Raw genomic sequence first — 24,142 nt, 5'->3', positions numbered from 1 at the left:
AAATCCATTAGCAACAGAGCTCTGGGCCATGCTATTCTAGTTGGGTAGAAGGTACATGGAAGGGTCCCGGAGTCCAGCAAATGCCAGGGTCTAGGTTTTGCAATAGAGGTCCCCCAAATAAAGGAAACACCATCAAAAGCATTCGTATCCATACCAGATCACCTCGCCGTTCATTTGCTGAAAGATCAGACAAAGCAGGTGAACATCAGAGGTATGGATGGACAGGGCAGACCCTCGGTCTGGGGTGCAGCCTCGACACTGTGAAAGCTCCTCAACCCGTCCCTCAGCACAGCAAACCCAAGCTGAAAGTCCAGGCACAACCCGAGTTTAGTATCTCACACGTATAAAGTAGGCGTACAGAAGTCATTGAGGTAGTTCAAGGCAGGCTGAAAAGGCAGTGTTGGGAGGGGGATGTCCCACATGCAAAATCATGACAGGTACAAGCTTGCCAGAGAGCAGAACTGAAATGGTCCTTTACAGAAAAAAGATCATTTGGTGACAATCTCTAAAACATTGTCAAGAGGGGGACCATCAAGTTAGAATAATGGCCATTGAATGGTCCTACAGAAGGTCCTCTGGCAGCTCCGATAAAGTCTCTTCTAATTTGTGAACTCTAGAAAGGCTTAGAATTCCACTCTAGAAAGGTCTAGAAAAACAAATGCCAACCGTTGAGCACGGAGGTTGAGAGAGTGTAGGTCAAGAGCTTCCCCCTTCCCCTGCTGTTTCTGTTATGGTTTGATTTTAAAATACTAGATGTACCATACAGTGCTTGAATGACTAAATGCAAGCTACTGTTGTGTTCTTTTGCATTTTCCAAACAAATAAAAACTAGAATTCTATTTTAAAAGGCTGTCTTCACCCCAGGGCCACGCCCAGAAGGTAAACAATATACACCTGTGCAGGCCACGCCCACCCTCCTCTTTTCATGAAGGTGTTGGAAGGAATGGTTAAAGCCAATACTAAACCCTTTCCAACACCCAGCGGCTCCTCTCAGCCACGCTAGCTAGGCTTGGGCTTGTCGCCCACACAGCCCCACCCAGGTATAAGGACCCTTACAGGACGACAAATCTTAATGAACTCACTGATGGGGGATGGAAGAAAAGAAAGGAGGCTAGGGTGGGAAGTGAAAGGCGAGTCTCAACCCCGAATCCCAAATCCGCTGGCAATTAATCAAAAGCTGTGAGCACCCTGAGCTGAGCTCAATTGTGCAATACTCCTGCGATGGGCTGAGATTCGGAAGCTGGGTTCCGCGGAAACCCAGACTTTGTCCTACAGTGATTCTTGCCCCGAACATGTCTGCCCAGATTTCGATTGATCATTGCTCCTAATGTGCCCCAGCCCGGCGGGGCCATTGCAACTTCTACAAAAATGCACGGTCATCGATATCTATAATTAATTACCTTTCTCTTTCACCATGGCAACGGGGTCCTTGGCCGAGGGCACCGAAAGCAACAGGAACGAACTCTAGGCGTGCAAGCAGACGGATCGGCCGCTGCTGAGGCTGCGAGTAGACGCCCCCGGCACCCACACGCGGAGTCCGGAGCAGCCTTGCGAAGTCCCGCCCCCGCCGCGGCTCCCACGCCCGCCCGCACGACGGCCGCGCCCTGCTCCCGGACGCTGTCGTCTGGATGAAACCACTCGCTCCAGCTGCTGCGGTAGCAAATGCAAAATTCCAGCGTTGATCTCCGGTCACTGACACCACCTTGCATTCCTGACGCCCGCCCGGGAAAATGCTCCGGAGCCCTGGCTCCCCTCCCAGTGTCTGATAAATGATTGCCGAAGAAGGAGGGAGGCCAAGCCACACACAGCCGGGGACTGTTCCCATAAGTAAACTCGTCAATTGTTAGCTTGTTAGCGTCCTATGACAGCTGCTTTCAATCCTGATTATGGCCTCTTTCAGGCAAAGTGAGTAAGTAAAATTGGTCTTAATAGAAAAATAACGCCGAGGCGCCTCCAAGTTCACTCTGAAAAAAATGAATGCCATTTGATTGCACCCCCCTCCACACACACACTTTTTTTCTGAATTGGGTAGGAGAAAAAGGAGAGAGAGAGAGAGAGAGAGAGAGAGAGAGAGAGAGAGAGAGAGAGAGAGAGAGAGGAGAGAACACCAGTAGTAGACTTTCAGGGTCCAGTTCCTTATCCAGGATCAAAATAAAAATCTGACCTATCCAGTTGGGGAAGATCCTAGCTTCTACTTTTCCTCTGTTTCTTCAGCATTTGCCTCTTAAACTGTGTGGCTGTATATTCGGGAGGAGCAACCCTAGTCCCAAGTAGGGGGCACACAGTGTTGGCGGCTACCACAGCCAGGACTGTCCTAACTTGACTTGCTGGGAGGGCCACACAGGCGGGGCGGGCAGCTCCTGGTTTTGACTTTCTGACCTATCAGGTCACTGGCAGGTCTGCCCACCGAGGACTTCCTGGTTCACAGAGCTGCGCCTGACCCCTTCAAGCACCTGCTGGCTGGATCCAGCTCCAAGTGCCTCACACACCGATCGGATCCGCCAGTGTGGGAGAGGCGAGGCAGATAAGCAAGAGACGAGGCAGACATTGTAGCGCGCTCAGGGAGACAGCAGATGGTCAGCCAACACATCTTTCAGGACCAGAATGCACAGCCAGTATTAGACTGTATTTACTGCAAATATTTTAACGTGTTGGGTCTAAGAGAGCCAGGGGAACAGAGAGGAATAGAGCCAACCAACCTGCCTCGGCTTTGACTCAGAGGGTAGACGGCAGAAATGAATCGGAGGGGCTGGGGAGAAGGAGGGGAAACACCCACGTCTTCACCGTCCTCTTGGGCAGGTCTTGACTGCTGGCTTTCTGCAGCAGAGCTGGAGCAGTTGGGACATTCCTCCATCCGTGACTCGGGGCTTTACTACTGATAGTGTGAATGTCTGTCTGCCTGTCTTGCCTATGACATACTTCACCCACACTACTCCTGCCACCTTGCAGCCTCGCTGGGGCCGGGACGTGCTTATTCCATGCCAGTGGCCAGCTGGAATATAAGGGCTGAAAAGCCTACAAGTGGCGTCTCTGGCCCCCATTCACCCCCACGAGGCAGACATTAGAGTGGCAGCCACCCGAAGTGCAGAGGAATGCCGGGGTTCAAGAGCAGCACAGGAGACAAACTCTTTGCACTCCCTGATTTTTCACGGTTCATCTGCACGTGTCTGCTTTGCCTACCCTAATCACCCCCAGCCCTCGGCCGTTAAAGAGACGTTGACAAGTAAAATCAACCTCAGAGAGCCAGAGTGAGCTCCATAGATGAGGCTGGCAGGTGACATTTGCTGCGTAAATAGATCAGTATCACACTTAAGCAGGGCTCTCCAAGGATCTCATGTTCATCAACTGGAAGCTGAAGAATAATGGGGCTGAAGACCTGGTTCCTAATCCCCGTAACAGCACAATAAATAAATAAAATACATAAAGCTGAGGGAAGAGCCTCTGTCCCTCTCAGCCGTACCCTTCCCTCCCTGCTGGACATCACAGTGAATTCTTTTGATTTCTAGCTCAAGCCCAGTCATTCATGGGTTAACTTATACTGTAAATGTCGCTAGTTCCATCCCTCCTTTAGTCCATGTGACATTTTTTAATTCTGAGAGCTACATTTACCGCACCAAGCTGGTCTTATTGCAAGTTCTGAACATACCTGGGTACCCCTGGTGTCCATTCATTTTCAGAGCTACTTTCTCTACAGGCAAATACTACAGAGTGACCCAGACACACACACACACACACACACACACACACACACACACACGTGCGCGTGCACACAGACACAGTGTTTTCCATGGAAAGAATTTGTCTGTACTGCAGTCAGCATGGATGAGTCACCAGCAGTTAACCGCTAAATAACACCCATGTGGCAGAGTCCCCTCCCAGCAGGCATTGCTACTTTAGGATAATAGCATCCACTCTGCACTCTCAAGACAACCGGAGGCGACGCTCAAGATAGTTTTGGAATGTGGGAGAATAAAACTATTTTTTTTTTTTTTTTTGTCTACTTTGCCTTGGGACCAGATGCTTCAAAAACAGAAGCGAGTAGAGTCTCTGTTTGTTTACACTGGGAGCTGGGGAGGAGAGGAAGGAAAAGAAATCTGAAAGCTACAGTTCACGAGAAAGGGTTTTTATCTGAGTTTCTAAGGATGATTTCCAGTGAAATGACCTCACTGGGATGAGACAACTTCACATACGGTGCTGGCCCAGGGGTTTGCGAGCCTCTTCCTCTCAACCCTTCCACCTGACTCACTGCTACTTTTTCACCCACTCACAAATGAAGCCAAGATTGGCCATTGTGACCAAAGAACAGAGACCGCATTGCTGGAGAGAAAAGGCTGTAGCCCTTCCCCTCCACTCTTGGTAAAAAGTCAAGCGTCCATCCCTGACTAGAAATGTCTAAGTGGAAAGTATTACCTTCTGGAGAGGGGCGCTGTGGAAGAGCCCTCTCCACAGCAGAGCCTGCCGCACAGGCTCCTGTAATGCAGAGATGCTAGGACCCTCTCACCCTCCTAGGACCCTAACGTGTCAGGTGACATCTCTCGACAGTCTCTCCAGCAGACTCCAGTAGAAACACATACACACAGAGTGCACACAAGCATATGCACAAACATAGGGTGCACATGTACACACACAGTGTATACACATGCACATACACAGGACACACACCACACCCATGTACATGTACACACACAGAGTGTACACGTGCATATACACATACACAGGGGACACACATATACATACACACACACACACACACACACACACACACACACAAAGACAAAACCCCCGGAGAACAAGTCCCTTATTTTCTCTCTGCTTTATGCTTACATCTGTGCCCCCCCCACACCCGCCACCAGATGCTGATGGACGTTTGCCCACGCCAGGTGTCATGCACGCAGCACAGGAAAGAAGTACACACAGACTACTGGAGAGTTTAGGAAGTGGCTGAGAGATGCTGGGCACAGGCAGTTCTAAGCCCCAGCTGGGAAGTCAGGAGAGGAGATGGGTGCTGTCTAGCTGGGACCTGTGGAGTACTAATGACCTACCCTGGCAGAGGTCACGGGCCAGAAGGTATCAAGTTGCTGGCTGCTTGTAGGCGGCAGAGGAAGTACAAGCTTAGGTGTGTGGGAGATCACAGAGGGGCTCGTCATGCCATGCCACGCCAAGGCTGGACTTCGGAGGTGATGTGGCTAGAATCTCAAGTCTAGGCTACTTCTTTATTCTGAAATTGAGTTCTAAAGTTCTTGGCTACATTTCAAAGCCCCTATAACCTGTTTCCAACAGTGTGTATTCAATGTCTATTTCCCATATTTAGCAGACTGCCCGCTATGGACTAGATGTCAGGGAAGTGCCTGGGTTTGTTAGTTTATTTAAACATCTCTCTGATAACAGGAATAAAAAGATCACTTCACACATGACACATGTGGCATTTCTAAAAGCACCGTTCACTTGGGATTCTATGGTTCCATAGTGATGGTTTTCTATTCACAATGGGGCCATGCACTTGAAGGCAATGCATGCATGACAATATATCACTTACCCCCCCACCCCAAGAGTGTTCTGCAGATTCCTCAGGGACAGATGTCCTTGTGAATGCTTGAAATGCAGACACCTGGCCTTTGCTGCTGGTCTGCTGACCCAGATTCCAATGGGGATGAGGTCTGAGCTACAGCCAGCTCCCTTGGTGACCAATGAGCCCCACCCCCTGCCTAGCCATCCAGCCCTCAAAATGGAAAGGCGGCCTAAGATTTGTAAACGGCTATATGCATGGCATCACATCTGAAAGATAGCGTTCACTCTCCACTGGCCAAAATAACAATCTGTGAGACGGCTACCACAACCTTGACGAAAACTTCCTGAAAGCAATGACTACAACTGCCCCAATAGTCTGAGACACACTCCTGCCAGTCCAGCCCCTTGGGGCTCAGCAGATGACTCAGGATATTTGTCACATGGTCTCACCCACCCAGTGCCTAGTAGCGCTCTCGACCTGGAGTCCTTAAGGGAGAGGGATCTGGGTGCTTGTTTCCAGGGTTTCCCGTGGTCCTCAGGAGCCAGTTCTGAGTTTGGATCTAAGCAAGAGGTTATAGCGCAAGGAAATGCCTAACAGTTGTAGTTTATATAAAGGTCACTATCAACGATCCACTGGGGACAGACATGGCAGAGCAAACATAAAATCAGCCAGCTTTCTACAACCTGTTACTGGAGTCTGAAGAATCTTTTTTGATAGAGTCTTACAGACCTCAACCTAATTTCAGGCCCATGAGGCATTCTCGTGTACCAAAGCAGCTCCGACTGGCTTGTAAGAGGGCATTTTGAAAAACAAGCTGCTGTCAGCGTCTCCTTCTCTTTCATGACTCCCAGGTAGAAGTCCAGCTTTCAGCTGTAGACAACGGTTTTTATCAGGTAGGATTGCAATGCCTTCAAGGCAAAGCTCTCTCCGGCTGATAGTTACCACCACCAAGACTAGGACTCAGTGTTTATTTATGCGAAAGACCATGGGCTCTCTTGGGAAGGGGAAAGGTTATGGCATCTGTGGTCACACAATGATGACAGTAAGTAGGAATGCAATATTTGATGGATACGAAGTACTTTAGTCAATGGTCACTTAAGGCAATAAATACCTGAAAATAAGTGCCTCTCCGGAAGAAAAGGTGATTTTTAGGTTGGCACCCACAGGCAGTTGGCACCACTGCCTTTACAGCAGTGGTGGAGAACGCATGACATCTCATGACTGTGACCTCAGAGAAGAGGCGTTCTCCGAAGGGTACACCGCCATGTCCAGGAGACCTTCCTCTAGGTTCTACTTTTACCATGTCTGCCACTTACAACAGCACCAATCCAGAGTCCTGCACACGGGAGACTCAGCTTCACTCCAGATCCAAGTACAGCACTCAAGGAATAGATGTTGACAGGTTACCGCATGAAACGCCAAAATTCTAAATAGACTGGCTGAAAAATCCAACTCTTAATTTCCTTTTAGTTTTTAAAGGAAATTCAGTCCCTTAGATAAAAAATAAATTTAACAATTGCTGAAAATATTTGCCAAGATCCAAACTGAAAATGACCTTGAAGAGAAAGCAGGCTGCGAAGGACTGGACCAGCGAAGTCGCTTTACAGAGCCCCCTCCGTGTCCTTCCCACACTACCATTCTGTTAATTGTATGTCGGCCACCATTCCAGCCTGGCTACCACCACCAGCTCATCTCTTCCTCATCACGGCTGGACCTGTTAGGACACTACATAAGAGCTAAGGGTCAGGCTGGTTCAAGTTCAAAGTCACAGACTCTGCCTTTGGGTAGCTGGGTTTTCAACTGTGTGGAGTGGAGGTTGAGGCAGTCTCCCCTTCTTATTCCCAGATTATGCACACACACACACACACACACACACACACACACACACACACACACATGCTACACACACAGAAGCAAAAACACTCCACTTAAGTGTCCAAACACATACACACACTCACACATGTGCACATGGAGAGATAGGCAGGCACACATGTCCACAAAAGTCATGAGTGTGTGCACCTCCCTGTGCTTGCTAACTTCTTTGGTACTTCTTCCAGAAGACCCGATACCATGGAAATGCTACTACATCTTGCCTTGCATGTGTAAAGTAACCTCTCTCCTGACAATGTGTGCTTCATTTGATGTCAGACTTCACGTGACGGGATCTGTTAAGACAAGGGCATCATGACCTTGTTTCTTCCAAATACAGCCTCACTGGGCAGCTGGTAGGGACCCGGATCCACAAGTCTTTGACAAGGTTGTTAATCATTAGCTGTTAATCATTCTCAGGAAATTGTGTTTTTGTGGTTTACATAAAGAGTTAAGAGTTCTTTTTATTGGTTACAGAATTTTGCAAGATATAAAAACGCCGCATTTCCCACCGTTGCCCTCACTTGGTCTCCCAGCCTTCCCCACCACACTCTGGCACCTTCCTAGATCACAGCCTTTTTTCCATTCTCTTGGGACACTTCAGTCTTCACCCGAGGGACAAGCCAAGTCAAACAGCCATCACTCCCTTTGTGACCATAGGAAGGACAGCTTCAGGAGGGACTGTGCCACCCACATTCTGCGCTGTGAAAATCTGCAATTTGTATGACTAAGAGACATTAACGAAGGCCACAGCCAGAGTCACAGAGTGCATTTGTCCGGGGTTGGTGACACAATTGCGCAGAAACGGCCGCACCTTCCTGCCTGGCCTTTTACCAGCACTGCATTGTTAAGTCACACTGGCCACACAGGAAGCCTGCACAGACACAGGCTGGGTTTGAATTCCATGCACTCCATGCCCAGCGGCCTTGGACACATTATTTTCCCTCTGTGGGATTCTGCAGTCACATCTGAGAGTGGTGGCCACACACTCCACTGGTGAGGTCATAGTAAGAACAGGGGCAGCTTGTGGTTGTGCAGTCTGTGTAAGGGTGGGTAAAATCGTTCAGCTTATACTTTGTAAGGGACAATGGAACACACATGCTACCACGTGAGATATGTATGGTGTATGTGTCTCTCACCTCTGCTGTCCCATTACCACGGCCTGTCTGTAGGACCCCACGAGCACAGAGCTCCTAGGCAGTGACAGCACACACCTTTAATCCCAGCACTTGGGAAGCTGATGCAAGGCAAATCTCTGTGAGTTTGAGGCCAGCCTGGTCTACAGAGAGAGTTATAGGACAGCCGAAACTATAGAGAGAAATTCCATCACAAAAACAAATAAAAGAAAAAGGAAAGAAGGCAAGAGGAATGCATTGTGTCCTTCCCACCCATCCTGCCGTCCTGCATAAGGCAGCTCTTTACACTGAAAACGGCAGCACAGAAGACCTTGGCTTAATGATGACTCAAGAGCATCTTAAACAGAAATGGACAATGGGTGGGGTGGCAAAATGAAGAATGTGAGTAATTTTTATGCATGTGCCTAAGAAGCCAGAAGTAGTACTTTAGGAAAAAGGCAAGGCTGGAAGACAGTGTTGGGAAGAGGGAGCGTTGGTAAATTGCCATCTGAATAAATGTATAGAGGGAAAAGAATGAGCTGGGTGTTGTCTGTGAACACAGTTACCCCAAACAGTGTGGAGGTAAATGCCCGGAGGTAGGAGTTTACCTGGGAAGTCAAAGTGCGGGGACATCAATAGGAACAGGGGAATTAGGTGAAAGGTGTCCTGTGCTACTGCAAGGTCCTTGGCTTTTCCTGTGGAGCTGGGAAGCACAGAGCCCAGGATCTGATGCCATCTCATCAGGACCTCTTTGATCTCAGTGAGTGTCCAGGGGCATCACAAGTGGGTGAAGGTGCAGAGCAATGAATTAGGGCACAAAACAGACAAAGAAAAAGATCTCCAGGCTGAGAAGATGGCACGAGAGAATGAAGGGAAGGAGACAGTAGAAGTTAAAACATGAAAACTAAGGACCAAGGGAGTACCAGCGCTACGGAATGAAAAACAGAGGCGCCAATAAGATGTCTAATTTTGAACACAGGAAAACCTGAGATGACTTCAATGGAGGCAGAAGAACGGGTCCAAAACACTGAGAGAACCAATAACATGGAGACTAAAGCTTCAAACTTATCCCACAAGAAAATACAACAAAACAAAAACCCCAAGAAGCAGATTAAATATAACACCTGAGTGAATATAGCTCCGAGCCTGCAAATTACACAGCATACATATAACAGTTTGGCAAAAATTTAGGTAGCAAGCTAATCCGTCCAAAACTAAGCTTTGGACTTCAGGGGTGTTATTATTCTCCAGATATCCAGGCAGGAAAAACAAACAAAAAACCCTCGCCATCTACACAGAGAGACATGGGCGCTAACCTTAGATTCCCAGCACTGCCAGCATGGGAAGAACAAAGGGCTCCTGCTGGGAAGCCTGACTGAAGGAAAGAGTGTATCCGAAGAACCTCTGATCCAGGCAAAGCTCTTTATACATAAAGGGAATGGCAAGCAGACCCCCAACACACACACACACACACACACAAACACTCACAAACACATACTCACACACACACATGCTCACACACATGCACACACACTCACACACATGCTCACACGTGCACACACACACCACATACACATGCTCACACACATACACACATATGCTCACACACATACATGTTCACTAACACATGCTCACACACGCTCACACACACATGCACATACACATGCGCATGCACGCGTACACACACATGCTCTCACACACATACACGCTCACACATACACGCTCACACAATACACACTCACACACACACCCCGGTCATTGCCTGGGATCTACATTTGGTTAGGTCTGATGGGGGCAAGCATCACAGGGCTCAGTATGTGTCTGGGGTTCTGAGGGGTGAGTGTTAGAGAAAGCCCGGTGCAAAGAAGGGTGGGAAGGGTGGGGCACTCTCACGGACTGCTGATCTAGAGCTATCTAGAAGAAAGGCGATCTAAGTTATCCATATTTTTATGCCTAAAAGAAGGGTGGGGATCATATTGATCCACTGATAACTTTCAAGGAAGTCTTCCAAGTTATAGAGCTCAGTGGAACAATAATATCCTGAAGAGACCAAATGCGTTCACCAAACAGAACCTACTTTTTCTCAAGCAAATCAACGATTTATTGGATCATTTTATTGTGCAAACATAGTAGAATTTATATGCATGCATACCGCGCTCAACAGCTGCCTCCTTAACATATGTAAATGAACTCACTTGGACTGCCTGAGATAATTGGGGTGAGAAGCCCAACAGTCTGATAAACACACATGCCCCTAAATGTCTTTCCAGCTGCAGCCCCCTGTGAGGGCAGTGGATGGGGTTTAGGACACTCACCATGCTTTACAGGGATGACCCACTTATAATGATATTCCACTGTGCTCACATATGTAGACACTCTCTTTAAATGCCTAACAGCTGCACACTGCTGCCGTTCCACCAGAGACTGCTTGCGCTCAGCGCCATATGCCACGGCGTGCCGGATCTCGGGAGAAATGCTCAATGAGGACGTTTTCCTCCCCTCATCCTTGCAACCCCCAGCAAGATGGAGAGCACTGCCTATCTGTTGGATTTACTGGGGTCTGGGAGAAAATTGGACAGAAAAACATGCTTTGGAATATATATCTTTTCTTGGATTGAGATCTGAAATACACATTTTGTCTTTCTTGAATAAAATATAAGAACTCTGAGAATCTTTACTGGATATAAATTTCTGCACAGAAATAAAAAAAAATCAACTAACCCGCAAAGGTAGAGTTAAGTCACAAAATCCATAATGGAAAACCAACTGAACAAAACTCTGAAAGAAATGAATGATTGTTGACTCATTACTCATGCTAATAAACGCTACATCTTGGGCATCTACAGCACAGAGCCATTTCCTCCAAGAGATTGAAAATGGCCCAAATCCAAGAGACAGAAACCGAGCCCTCTTTCTCAGACTGCTTTCTCATGGTGCAAATAGGAAAGTTTCTAACTCATATTTAAAGCATTATAGAAAGAGATTTGAATCCGAGACGCTGAGAACATGCTCTGTGGGTTGGCAGAAGGTAAAGCAAAGCTTGTGGTGCTGGGTGGTTGTTTCCAGCTCTAGGGGAGCATCTAACACCAGCTGGACTAGACATCTTTTCTCCAACAGCCATTACATGGAGAAATTGAACTGGATTGCTCCTGAGTTTTTGTTTGTTTGTTCGTTTGGGCTTTTGATAAGGAACTTAAAATTAAATTAAAATTTAAAAATGTGTTATAAATAGTCATTCATATCCTTGTTAAACTCTTAACAGCTGAACTGTGGTCCGTCAGGTCAAGTTCAGTTGAAGTATCACCGAACACATTAGCATCGCACAGCATTTCCATGGAGGACAATACTGGACTAAGAGGTGACCTCGATGACCAGGCAGCTACTTATCCAGTATCCAGTGTCCTGCAGTACTGACTGATACTTACTAGGGGATAACAGAGACAAGTCAGGCCTGTAAGAGGGAAAGATGAGCATGTCTAGCTACACACTAGAATCACAAGTTAGCACTTCAAGGAAGAGACTGATAGGAAATAGAACTCGGAATTGACCATAATATTTATTCTGGTGATGTAAAAAAAAATGACCTTACAAACTATCTGGGTGAACAGAGGGAGAGGACTGCTGATGATGGCCCCAGAGTTTGCCATTTCTCTCCGGCCCTTCCTTACTTTATTCCACGGGCTCTAACGCTAGTAACTAGGGCCTGAAAATAACATAAAAATAAAACTTCAGGACCTGAAAAGAAATGAAAAACAACAATTGATAAATCAACAATCGGTTTTCTCCCACAGCGTTGCTGAGCCTGCAGGTCTGTGTGGAGCAGACACGGAATTTGTGGAAGTTGTCAGGAACGGGCCAACTTTAAGAATGATGCTGACTTTAAGAGATGCCAAGTGAGACTTAGAAGGTGTTAGGAGGGTAAAACTGACTACTCTCCTTGGAAACAATTGGTGATCCAGGACAAAACCAAACACAAGACACTCAAATACAAGAGGATGGTTCAGTTCGTGTAATAGAGAGATCATCTGCCACGTATTCCCGTATAGCAGGGGACATGACAGTCTGCACAGCATATGCACACCAACTGCCAAAACACGGTGCTAGAGTTAGCCTGACAAATTATGCTGGCCTGCTGCTGACCCGTAGGCTTCCCCATAGGTCTGGTGTGGGCAAGTGGTGTGGGAGAATTGTCTGTATTCTGTCAATCATATTTTAATAAAACGCTGATTGGCCAGGCAGGAAGTATAGGTGGGAAAACCAGACAGGAAGTAGAGGTGATGCAATGAGAACAGGAGAATTCTGGGAAGCAGAAACTTCCTCTGCCATTCCTGTGCAGACCACTGAAGAGGCAGCATGTAACCTGCCCAGGTGAAAAAGGTACGGAGCCATGTGCTAACATAGATAATGATAATGGATTAATGTAAGTTACAAGGACTAATAAGGAGCCTGATCTGATGGGCCAATCAGTTTATAACCTTATGGAGTCCTGTGTGTAATTTCTCTTTGGGACTTGCCGGCTTGTTGGGGTACTGGGCGGGACGGAAACCCCAACAAGCCAGTCGTCATGTTACAGGCAAGATCTATGAAGGCCAAGTGGAGGTGGCTGGAGATGAATACAGTGTGGAAAGCATTGGTGGTCAGCCTGGTGCCTGCACTTGCTCTTTGGATGCAGGTCTTGCCTGAACTACAACTGGCAATAAAGTTTTCGGGGCCCTGAGGGAGCTGTGGATGGAGGCTTATCTATTCCTCACAGTACCAAACAATTCCCCAGTTATTATTCTGAAAGCAAAGAGTTCAACACAGAACACACCGTAAGCACAGTGTGGGTCAGAAGCACAGTCACAGACTGCGTGTGTTCCCTAGCGGAGGAAGATGAAGATGCTTACATGAAACAGTTCTCTCAATGCATAAAGAATGACATATCTCCAGATGTGTCAGAGGAGGCGCCTATGAAAGCTCGTGCTGTCACCTAAGAGGATCCAGCCCATGAGAAGAAGAGGTGGAACTGTCCCAAAATGTCCCTTGCCCAGAAGGAAGACTGGGCTACTCAAAAGAAAGAAAGCTTCCTCGGAGGTCAGAAATGGGCTGTAGAGCTAAAGTAATTTTCTGTGAAGATTTTCTCTCGTAAATATAAGAAATGTATTAACCAAGCAGTTAAAACAAACAAACAAACAAACAAATAATAAACAAACAAGGCTGGAAAAATCAGGTGCAGGGAGCAGAATGAAGAGAAATATGCCTGCCCTCCATTTTTCTATTGTTATTCAAGTCATTGGGATAATTTCCTTTTGCTTATCTTTTGGGTTAATTTTATCTATTTTCCAGGTCTAATGTCAAATCCCATTTTTCTTTTCCAGACCTCTTTGGTATTCTTCCCTCTGGGAAGTAACTACATTGGTTACGTAGACAACTATTTCTCCTCTCATGTTTGGGGAGGGGGGAAGAGAAGGAAGAAATATTTTTTAAGGTCCCACTAAACAGAAATATTTTTCTTTATATGCTCTTTTAGGGGTTCATGATCCATTTGCAATGGAATTGTTTTATACATATTTACACATGATGCAAGTGAGGCTCAGGGATATTAACTACTTTTCTGGGCCACACAACTGAAAGGAACAGGACTGGATGACTTTGAAGTCGGCAGCATAGCTGACCCACAGCCTCGCCTCTGAAGCCTCGGGGCTGTGCTATGCCGCTTCTCCAGGACTCAGTAGCTGGGCAGCAAGGGATGTCTTTCTCCTCTGATTTCTGCAAGCATTTATTTATTCATTGACCACACACTGATACATCCTTTTCCATGGCAGATACTATAATACACTAAAAATATAAACATAGCTTCCTTCATTGTCTCTGGAATAACTGAAAGAGAGAGGTCATACACAGGTCACTTGAACAGAGATTACCCAGGATGCTCGGAAACTGGGGGACAGCACAAGGGGAGGGTGTGAATGGGCTCTACAGAGGGGAAAGGAGCACTCTCACTGCTGGTTACTGGAGAACCAGGGAAGGTGACATGGTGTCTGGCACAGCGGGTGTGGGATGACCCTTCATGTCTCTATAAGCGTCTGCTATGGGTGTTTGAGGGCTAATGCCAGGGTGTGGTAGAAAACTGGCCTCGACAGTCCATGGCGTGAGATACAGTTCCAGTAACATGATTAAACTAAAGGAACGAGAGCCTAGGCAGGAGGGGGAAAGGAAACTATTTAAAATGTCAGCCAGGACTGGAGTCTCTTATCTCCCTCTATCCATGTTTTTCCAGGACTTAGAGAAAACTGGCTGTGGCTGGATCTAGGGACACTGGCCTATAACCACAGCTACTCAGAGGCTGAGGCAAGAAGATCCCAACTCCAAAGCCAGCCTGAGCTACAGTATGAATTTGAGGCCAGGCTGGGAAATTTACTGAGAGCCCAACTCATCTTAAAGGATTGGGAAGAGGGCCCCGTGGTGGAGAGCTTGTGTGAGTCCCTAAATCCAGTCCCCACTATTGCAGAATAAAGACAAAGAAGGGTGGAGTAATAGAGCGGATGAAGAACTCTGGTGTCCCTGTCGCTTCCATCCTGAGCAGAATGAAAGTTAGAACGGGACCGTTTTCTTGAAGGAATCACATCATCACAAGATGTGTCCCTAGAGATCAGTGTGTGGAGGAGCAGAGGCCACACATAATGACCTCCCATTGTACAGCAGATGCCTGTCACTAGCTTGTGTCTCAGAAGAGCCACCAGTCAGGAAAATGGGGCTGAGGAGGAGGGACCAGGAACCCTTACCTACCAACCTCCCAGTATCACCGATTTAAGGAAAGTCCTTCATACTTGACTTCAAAGTCACAAGGACTTATATCCTCTTTCCTGTGAGGCCTCTGATCACTAGCAGAAAGATGCTCTGGACCATCCTGGGGATCAGAGCTTTTTTGATCATATCCTACAATACTTGCAACCTCCCTAGGGACCTGTGACATTCCTGATTGTGGTTGTAGATCAGCTTAGAAGGAACATGGACATTAAAGAACTGCAACATCGTATATTATGATTACTTTGAAAACAGCTTGCTGTTGCTTTTAGAAACACACACATACACACTAATGCACACACACACACACACACACACACACACACACACACACGGTTCCCCCGGTTATGTGGCATCTGAGCACTGGAAGAAGACATCCCTGGGGGCAGAAGCATGGCAAGGCTGTCCCAGGAGGGACTCCCTGCAGTAGAGAGTCTCCATTCTATCTCAGTGGCCTAGACACTGTTCCCAGTCTCCAGCCAGCTTTGGGATTTGTGCCCAACTGACAAAGTAATGACTGAACCCTCTCCGGGTATCCAGACTCTGCCTATTTGCTTGTCTGCTGTGTGATGTTTTACTCTTTTAGCTTTTGGGGGACCCACAACCCAGCTCCCAAATAAATCACACACAGAGACGTGTTCTTACTTATTAATGCCCAGCCTTGGCTTGGCTTATTTCTTGCCAGCTTTTCTTAACTTAAATTATCTCGACTACCTTTTGCCTCTGAGTTTTTCATATCCTTACTTCTGTATATCTTTCTTTTACTCCATGGCTGACTGGGTGACTGGCCCCTGACTTCTTCCTCTTCTTCGTTTCTCCTTCTATTTATCCTCTCTGCCTGCCAGCCCCGCCTATCTTTGCTCCTGCCTTGCTATTGGCTGTTCATCTCTTTATTAGGACCATCAGGTGTTTTAGACAGGCAAAGAATCACAGCTTCACAGAGTTAAACAAATGCAGCATAAACAAAAGCAACACATCTTAAAATAATCTTCCCAATACTTGTCAAGAGTATAGTTGGCCTAAATAAGCTATGCCTTTGTACCAGCCCCCAGGACCCACAATGACAGGAAGAATCACAGATTTAATAACTTTTTTTAATTCCCTAAAGTAGCATGAGAAAAGAAATTCCCTATAAGTGCTTTGGTTTTGTGAGTTAGGGAAACAAATCTTGGCTAATTTTTTCTGTCATAAGCAACTGTTTCATGAGTTGTTCACAAAACGTGAGGTGTCCTGTGGTCAGCAGACCTGGAGGTGACCTGTGTGCATACTATCCTGTCCTGTGGTCAGCAGACCTGGAGGTAACCTGTGTGCATACTATCCTGTCCTGTGGTCAGCAGACCTGGAGGTAACCTGTGTGCATACTATCCTGTCCTGTGGTCAGCAGACCTGGAGGTAACCTGTGTGCATACCATCCTGTCCTGTGGTCAGCAGACCTGGAGGTAACCTGTGTGCATACTATCCTGTCCTGTGGTCAGCAGACCTGGAGGTAACCTGTGTGCATACCATCCTACATGGCTAGAGGCAGCATAGAACCGCTGCGAAAACCGTGGACTTATGTGTCAGGTCTAAGCCTGACTCTCCCACTCAGGGCTGATGTGCGTTAGGTAGGAGGTCTCCATTTGCTCAACTGTCAGAGAGGTCTCAGAGCATGACCCCTGCAAAATCAAGTCAGTCAAAATCCCAGCATGGATGGGGAGGAGCTTTCCAGATGCCAGTCCTCCCTAAGGAACGGTTGGTGACAGTTGGGGAGGAAGAGTCATTTTCTCTGGAGTCCTGGCCACTGGTAGGTTGCCTTTGCCCCAGTGAATGCCCCCACAGCCGTGAACATACAGGCAGCCTGAACTGGACACAGTGGGATATTGAAAAGAGAGGGTGTGAAGTTGGACAGGGGACCTGTTGTGGGGAGCGACTGGGAGGAGTTGGAGAGGGAAATAAAGGATGGACATGATCCTAATACATTGCATACATGTAGGGAATTCTCAAAGAAAAAATAAAAATATTTTAAAAAGCAGTATTGGCCTTGTGGACTTATTGTAAATACTAAACATGAAAAATTGAAAACCAGCACTTAGAGAAACACTGAACATAACCTCCCAGTAGGCTCCCAGCAAAGGACAGATGGTCCCTGAGAGCAGGGCTCCCCCCCAACCATCCGAGATGGAGCCAGGGCACAGGCAGAAGCTCCCTGTTTACCGTATATTGTTTAGCCCTCAGTCCCAACTTCTTACTCATACATACTCCTTTCCTGTTCTTAAATAAGGAAATGCCTTCCCCAGCGGCTTCCGGGGGTTGTTTTGAGCACAAAGAACTGGACAGATCCATTGGGGACATCCCCAGAACCACGGAGCCTGCACAACTCGAGCAGGGCCTGACCGTTAAACAACAGGAAGCTGCCGCATTGCATCTTGGGCCGTTTCTGGCAGCTTCAGGAGAGTTTACCAAATGTCCCCTTGTCCCCTGCCAGGAGCTGCTCATGAGTACTGTGGGCTTTGCCAGCTCAGGAACACGCAGGAGAGTCGGACGGTGCACTTCCTTGGAACACCTGTCCCTAACAGGATGCTCCAAGCTCACTGCGGCTTCTTGGGATCCCCACTTCCTATGATACAATCACAGCGCCAGGTCCCAGCAACACAAAAGCCAGGCTTTGCAACAGTAGAAGGCAGTGACAAAATAATTTTTGTTTTGACTTCTCTAGTTTTTTATTTTGTTTTGTTTTGAGACTGAGTGTCCACACATAGCTCGGGCTAACCTCAAAATCACCAGGCAGCCAGAGTTGAACTCAACTCAAAATCCCCCTGCCTCCATCTCCTATGCACTGGGATTACAGGCTTGTTCCACTAGTCCCGATTCAAAATAATTTCTAAAATCAGCTATTATTGCTATTGTAGCCAGAATTTATTGAATGCTCATACGTGCCCGAATAACAAACACTTTGACATGCGTGTTCTCTTTATCTTCCTCATTGGCTATTGACATACCTTTTGGGGTGACTCAACTTGTATGTATCGACAGAGACCTCACCAAGATATTTTTCCAGAGTACTATATATGAGCCAATCACACCAGATTACACTCTGCAAACCTTACTCCCAGGGAAACACTGACTTACATTAACTTCCTGAAGTAACACATTTGGTGAGACGAAGAGCTGACAGTGAAGTTCTGGAAGGTTCCAACTCACAGCCACAGCACCCCAACACTCCACCACCTCCCAGATTTCTCCATCCCTCTCCACTAGGTTATAGGTGCCTCAGGGACACGCCCTTTTCTTAACTCAGGGCTCCTCCGTGCGGTGGCATCATTTGTCCTCTGAGGACGACACCATCGTCCAGCACAGCTTACTCAGCTGCCATTTGCCCAGCTTCCCTGGATTTTACATGACAGATTTCACCTCTTCAAGAGCAGCATCAGCTCAAACATCTTTCAGAAGAAGCACCAAGGCACTCGCTACAGAATATGAACTCAAGCAGAGATCCATGTTCTGTGTTCAGCCTTGCCTATAGAATAGAACTTTTGCGGGGGGGGGGGGCATCTACCAGATGAGGAGCCAATAACTAAGGGCAGTACCTGACTCAAGAGGCAAGGTCAGTGGGTTTTGAGCAGTCTTTCTAGGGCGGCTTGTAAAGGAATTGGTGGTAGGTGCCCTGGTTTCTCCATCTTTCCTCCTTGCTCCCTGAAAAGAGATGTGTCCAGAGGAGTGACGTCAAGCTATTTGGAGAGCTAGAGACTGTGACCATCGGCCACAGTGAGAATCCATATCTTGTGCTGCGTAATGCTGCTCCTCTAGACAGGCCCACCTCCGTCCCGCCAAAGCTCAGAATGGCCACAGTGAGATGGCCCTTCATTCTAAATATCAGATAATGGGGTTTGGGGAAGCAGCTGAGTTTGCAAAGTGCTTGCAATGCGAGAATGAGGAGGTGAGTTCAATCCCCAACAGTAGGCACAGAAAACAAAAACCAACCAACCAGTCAATCAAACCAAACCAAACCAAACAGGCATGGTAGGATAGGTTTGCAGCCCCAGAACTGGAGAGGGAGAAACATGCAGGTTCTTGATGTTTGCTACCCAGTCAGCCAAGCCTAGTCAGTGAGCCCTGGGTCTCTGTGAGAGTCCTTGTCTCAAAAAAACCAAATTGGACAGCTCCTAGAGACACCATAGACTGACCTCTGACCTCCACATGTGCGCGCGCGCGCGCACACACACACACACACACACACACACACACACACAGAGCCAGATAATGTGTAGACAGCTGAATTCTTCCTGTGCTGCAGATGAGGGTGTGGGATGGAGCAGCCACTTTGCAGAGTTGAGAGTTTTCCAGAATAAGCTTAGAGTTAAGCCCCACCCCTAGAACATACATCCAGAAAGACAGAAAACATATGACCCCTACAAACTGTGCAAGAAACTAGCTAAAAAGGCTCAAATAACCTGAATACTCATCAGCTAGTGGAGGGGCACACAACTGTGGGCACAATGGGATATTTTTTCAGACGCAATAATGGATAAAGAAATGACTGTTTCTACAGCTCGAATGGATATTGTGCTAAGTGAAGGAAGCCAGACACAGAAGATCACCATACATCATATGCATCCATGTCCAGAATGAGAAAGTAGATTGTTGATCCCTTAAGGCTAGGGGTAGGGATAGAAAAGTTTGGATGGAGAGATAATAATTGCTAAAGGATTGGGTTAGCAACTATTTTATAATTTTTAGACAATGGAAATGCTAAAAAAACCAAAAAACAAATGACTGCAGTGAAGGGCTGTATACCAGGAAGTGTACTAAAACCTAGTAAACTGTTTACTCTAGAGAGGTAAATTAGACAGTATACTTAACAGCTCCATAAGGCTGTTAAATTAATTGCAATAAAGCAAAAGACCTTAGTATATATGAATTCCCTCACCTGCACTGTCTTCAATCCTGCCCTTCTCTCTGGCTGCCTGTGAGTTGGGAACCATATGTTTCCATGTATCTGCAGGGACAGTACAGTACCCAATGGCCTTCTGCCTTTTGTCCTCACTTAGGTACCGACTAGAGCCCAGCCTGAGCTCTCTCCATGCCCTTCTCAGGCCAGAGAAGGATCAATTACACTACAATGAGGTTCGCCTGAGGAAGGGTCTTAACACCTCTCTCAGTGAAAGCACTTTCTTTCCTTTAAAGATGCTCCACTAAACAAGTCCTTCCCAGGCAGCAACAGTGTTGACTCCAGCTTTGTTGGAGTTAATCAGCCACCTCGAAGAGTTCTTTTCCATCCATTCCTGGGCTTGGAGAGAACAGTATTGTCAGGTGGGGGTGTGGTTCTTTGACATCACGTTTCTCATTACTGGTAATTATTCCAACCGTGTTTGAAAGAAACATATTTGTTATAAAGAACATAAGACCAGAGAATAAAATCTGTGGCTGTCCTTCTGCCATGGCCCCCGTTTCTCCCATTCCTGCCCCATTCATTATACATGAAGGGCAGTGTTCCCTTTGAAACACAGAGGTCAGAAGGATGGGCTAGGAGGAGGCACTTGATACTGATGTCAATCAGAGAACACAAACCGGCGTCCGAAGCCGATTCGGTTACTTACCAGATGGATCACAGCTGCTCAGCCTGAGCTCGGGTGAGCCACAGTCCACGGACCACAGGTAGAGCAGGTGTGTGACTGTGCTGTACCTGCGATGAGCAGGGTGGGGTGACTCGGGGACACTCGGGTCCTCAGGAGTCAGCCTCTTTCTGTGGGAGCCCCGGAGGCTGGTTCTCTCAGATGAGGTGACTTTGCCTTTCTCAGAGTTGCACAATTTCCCCAGACACTTTAGACCAAGGAAGGAAGGCATCTTGGCACGGCGGACAGGAAATCAAGGTTGGACTCAGGAGCCCAGGAAGCAGGACTCCCCAATAGCTGCTGCAGCTCTCCAGGTTCCCTGCTATCTTTTTCCTCACTGCCCAGCAAAGAAGATTAAGAAGGACATATTTAAAAGATTACCCTCAAGAGCTTACCCACACTTCCAGCCAGATGATCATGTATAAAAACAGCCAGCCCAGGAGCTCACAACTGCAGTCTGAGGCAGTCTGCACTTGAAAATAAAATGAGCGCTGCACCTAGAGCAAGTAATGCCTAAAAGATAATCCGCAACTATTTCTAGAATCTCCAACATTATCTGACGGGAGTGCTAAGATCAGGCCTGAAGAAGCCCAGAGATAAATTGCACCCAGTCTACAAATCACGCCCTAGACAAACTCAGGGAATCATTTCAGGATCGCCAGCGTTCTGAAGCTCGGGGGGCTGGAGGGAGCCCAACAGAAGCTCCATAGCTTTAATTAGTAACAGACCGAGCTCCAGGCCACAGTATGCAATTATTTCCCTTCCATGTTCTAGAGAATTTGTTCCTTTAGTGCCATGAACTCTGCTGCAAGCAGTGACCAGCGTGTTCGGTAGCCTCAGCGTCATTCCGTGCGCCCCGCTCATGCGAACACAGAGGACAGGGACAGCATTGCCATGGGGGAGTAGCTTCATTTTCTTCACAAAGACCTAGGAGGTCCTCCTGGACTTAGGGCTCTGATATGCAGAGGGCAGCCCTGGTGCTGAGCTTTGTAACATCCACACTGTAGGGCTCAGTACAATGTGCGACATTCTACACCCACACAACAGTGGCAGGGCAACATGGATATTCCTAGGCTGCTTCTCCTGCTGTGGGGCTATTGGATCCTTCGGAATTTTTTTCTCATTAAAACCACTGTGCACTCCAAATACAACAGAATACAACACAACTGTATTAAATACAACTGGAAGCCTAGGCGGGTCTGCAAAGACAAAATCCAGCCCTTCTCAGGGATTCCTGTGAATATCTACAGAACGTTCAAAAAGATGAATCGTGACATCTGCCGAGACCTCCACACAAGATTCCTGAGGGTGGAGCCCAGAAATTTCCATTTCCAAAAGTTCTCCAAACCAGGACCGGGAAAGGATGCCCCAACCATCTCAACCCTTTCAGATGAGGAAGGTCAATATCAGAGAGGCTGAGAGACTTTCTCGAGACGCCCAACAAGCCTGGGGTGGGGAGGTCTGAGTCCGCACAGGCCCTGGGTGGCTGAGTGAGCAGGGAAATGCCTGCTTCCTTTATTAGCTCCTGATCCTTACTATAGGATTTGGCAGACATCAGATTTGCTGTACTTGTTCTGCCTGGTGGGAAGCACAGTCAAATTGGAAGAGAAAGACAGTCCCAGAGGCTTCCCAGCCTGCGGTGGGGCCGGGGCAGTGGAGCCAAACTCCAAAAGTTCCGTACCCAAAGTTATGGAACTGACCCCTATATCAGTCTCTCCCCTACACACACCCTCCTCACATACGCACAGACACACACCCCTTGTAATGTCTTACTCTAAAGATAGTGTGCCGGACTGTTGAAACAAGCTATGTGTGTTGAAGTGCCCATCTTCTTGGCCGAAATCAAGTGTGACTAACTACGGCTGTTCTACCTGCTGGGTTTCTAAATTCATCTAACGCCACTCAGTGAAACTAATTCCATGGCATTAACTCCACCTCCATGTTCTGCTGCTATTTATATCAGCGATAAATATTCAGGCCACCCCGAGGTTTTGACAGGCTTACTGATCTCTGTATTTAATTCACGAAACAGTTGTTGGGATGGGAGCATCTCTCAGTGGTCTAACAATTGCCTGGCACAGGTAAGGCCCCGGGATCCATACTCAGCACGACAAAAGAAGTGATTGTCTTCTAAGATTGTGTAAAAAGCAAACATTTGAGTTTTGGACTTACAGATTATAAGGAGAAGTCTGATACGAGTCAAAAAGCTAGAGCAGGGTAGGAAGAAAGCCCCAGAAGGTGGCTGATGACAACAGCAGGTGTCCATTGCTTTTAAAGGTGGCACGTGGGGCTGGAGAGATGCTCAGTGCTTAAGAGAACTCCCTGCCCTCTCAGAGGACCTGGGTTCAGTTTCCAGCACCCACAGCTGACTGCAACTCCAGCTCCAGGGGATATAAAGCCTTGCTGGCTTCTGTGTACACTCACACTCGTGTGCACATACAAATAGATACATACACATAGACACAGATGCCTCCGTGTGTGCCAACACTCATGTGCACATACACATGAAGAGACACATACACATATAGATGCCTCTGTATGTGCCCACACTCACGTGCGTACCTACACTCACATGAACACCCACACTCATGTGCACACCCATGCTCATGTGCCCACCCACACTTGTGTGCACATACACATAAACGGACACATACACATAAATAAAGACATCCAACTACATATAAGCATAAGAAAACTGACCTGTTTCCCAGAGCAGCGTTCAAAACTGGTTGCTCGGGGCTTGAGGCTAGGGGTGACCAGGAAACCTGTGAACTAAACTCTACTTTTAACTTAACCTCCTCACAGGGTACAGTATAGGCCCCCGGCAGAGACCACATCTTCAGTCTGCCTGACAGCAGACCCAGGAAAGAACAGCGTGGGGGAAGACCCCACGGAAGCTTGGGTGCAGCTCTTTCCCTGCTGCCCAGGCAGCCTCCTGCCACCATCCATGTCAAAGGACAGTGCCAGCAACGACAAGAGCTCAGTGGGCTTTGTCAGCATTTATACAGCTGTACAAGAAGATAGCGCTCAAAAAGTAAAACAACAAAGACTTTGCAGTGTTCTACGCTACAAAACTAATGATGCAAATGTTTACTCCATGCCCAAGGTCTGGCTGCCCGAGGGAGCAGCCCAATGACCAGCCAGCCAGGACTCTGTACCTGTGGTCAGCATTTCCAGCTCACCTACACAAGCTCCCCCAGGGTACACTGCAAATAGAAACTAGCAGCAGGGGAATTCATCAGGGAGCATCAGTAAGCCCCAAGCACTTTGCC

General features: G+C 47.5%; 1 protein-coding gene and 1 pseudogene across 6 annotated transcripts in view; one reads left to right on the top strand and one right to left on the bottom strand.

The window, feature by feature from the left end:
• Ablim1 (actin binding LIM protein 1) overlaps positions 1-24,142 on the bottom strand; it is a 285,120-nt gene that overhangs the window by 160,543 nt on the left and 100,435 nt on the right. The window contains exon 1 of one of the 6 annotated variants that reach the window (XM_085694143.2): positions 1,401-1,560. The exons of the other annotated variants lie outside the window; for them this stretch is intronic. Coding sequence (XP_085550269.2) covers positions 1,401-1,416 — 16 coding nt within the window. The 5' untranslated portion in view covers positions 1,417-1,560. Of the gene's footprint in view, positions 1-1,400; positions 1,561-24,142 lie in introns of those variants that run through there. 6 annotated transcript variants of the gene reach the window in all.
• LOC125393128 (large ribosomal subunit protein uL18-like) lies at positions 5,146-24,006 on the top strand (annotated as a pseudogene).

The sequence above is a fragment of the Myodes glareolus genome, chromosome 7 (assembly GCF_982192425.1).
Source record: "Myodes glareolus chromosome 7, mMyoGla1.1, whole genome shotgun sequence".
In the NCBI taxonomy this organism is placed as follows: domain Eukaryota; kingdom Metazoa; phylum Chordata; class Mammalia; order Rodentia; family Cricetidae; genus Myodes; species Myodes glareolus.
The sequence above is the reverse complement of the archived record's forward strand: the minus strand, read 5'-3'. Positions and strand labels throughout refer to the sequence as shown.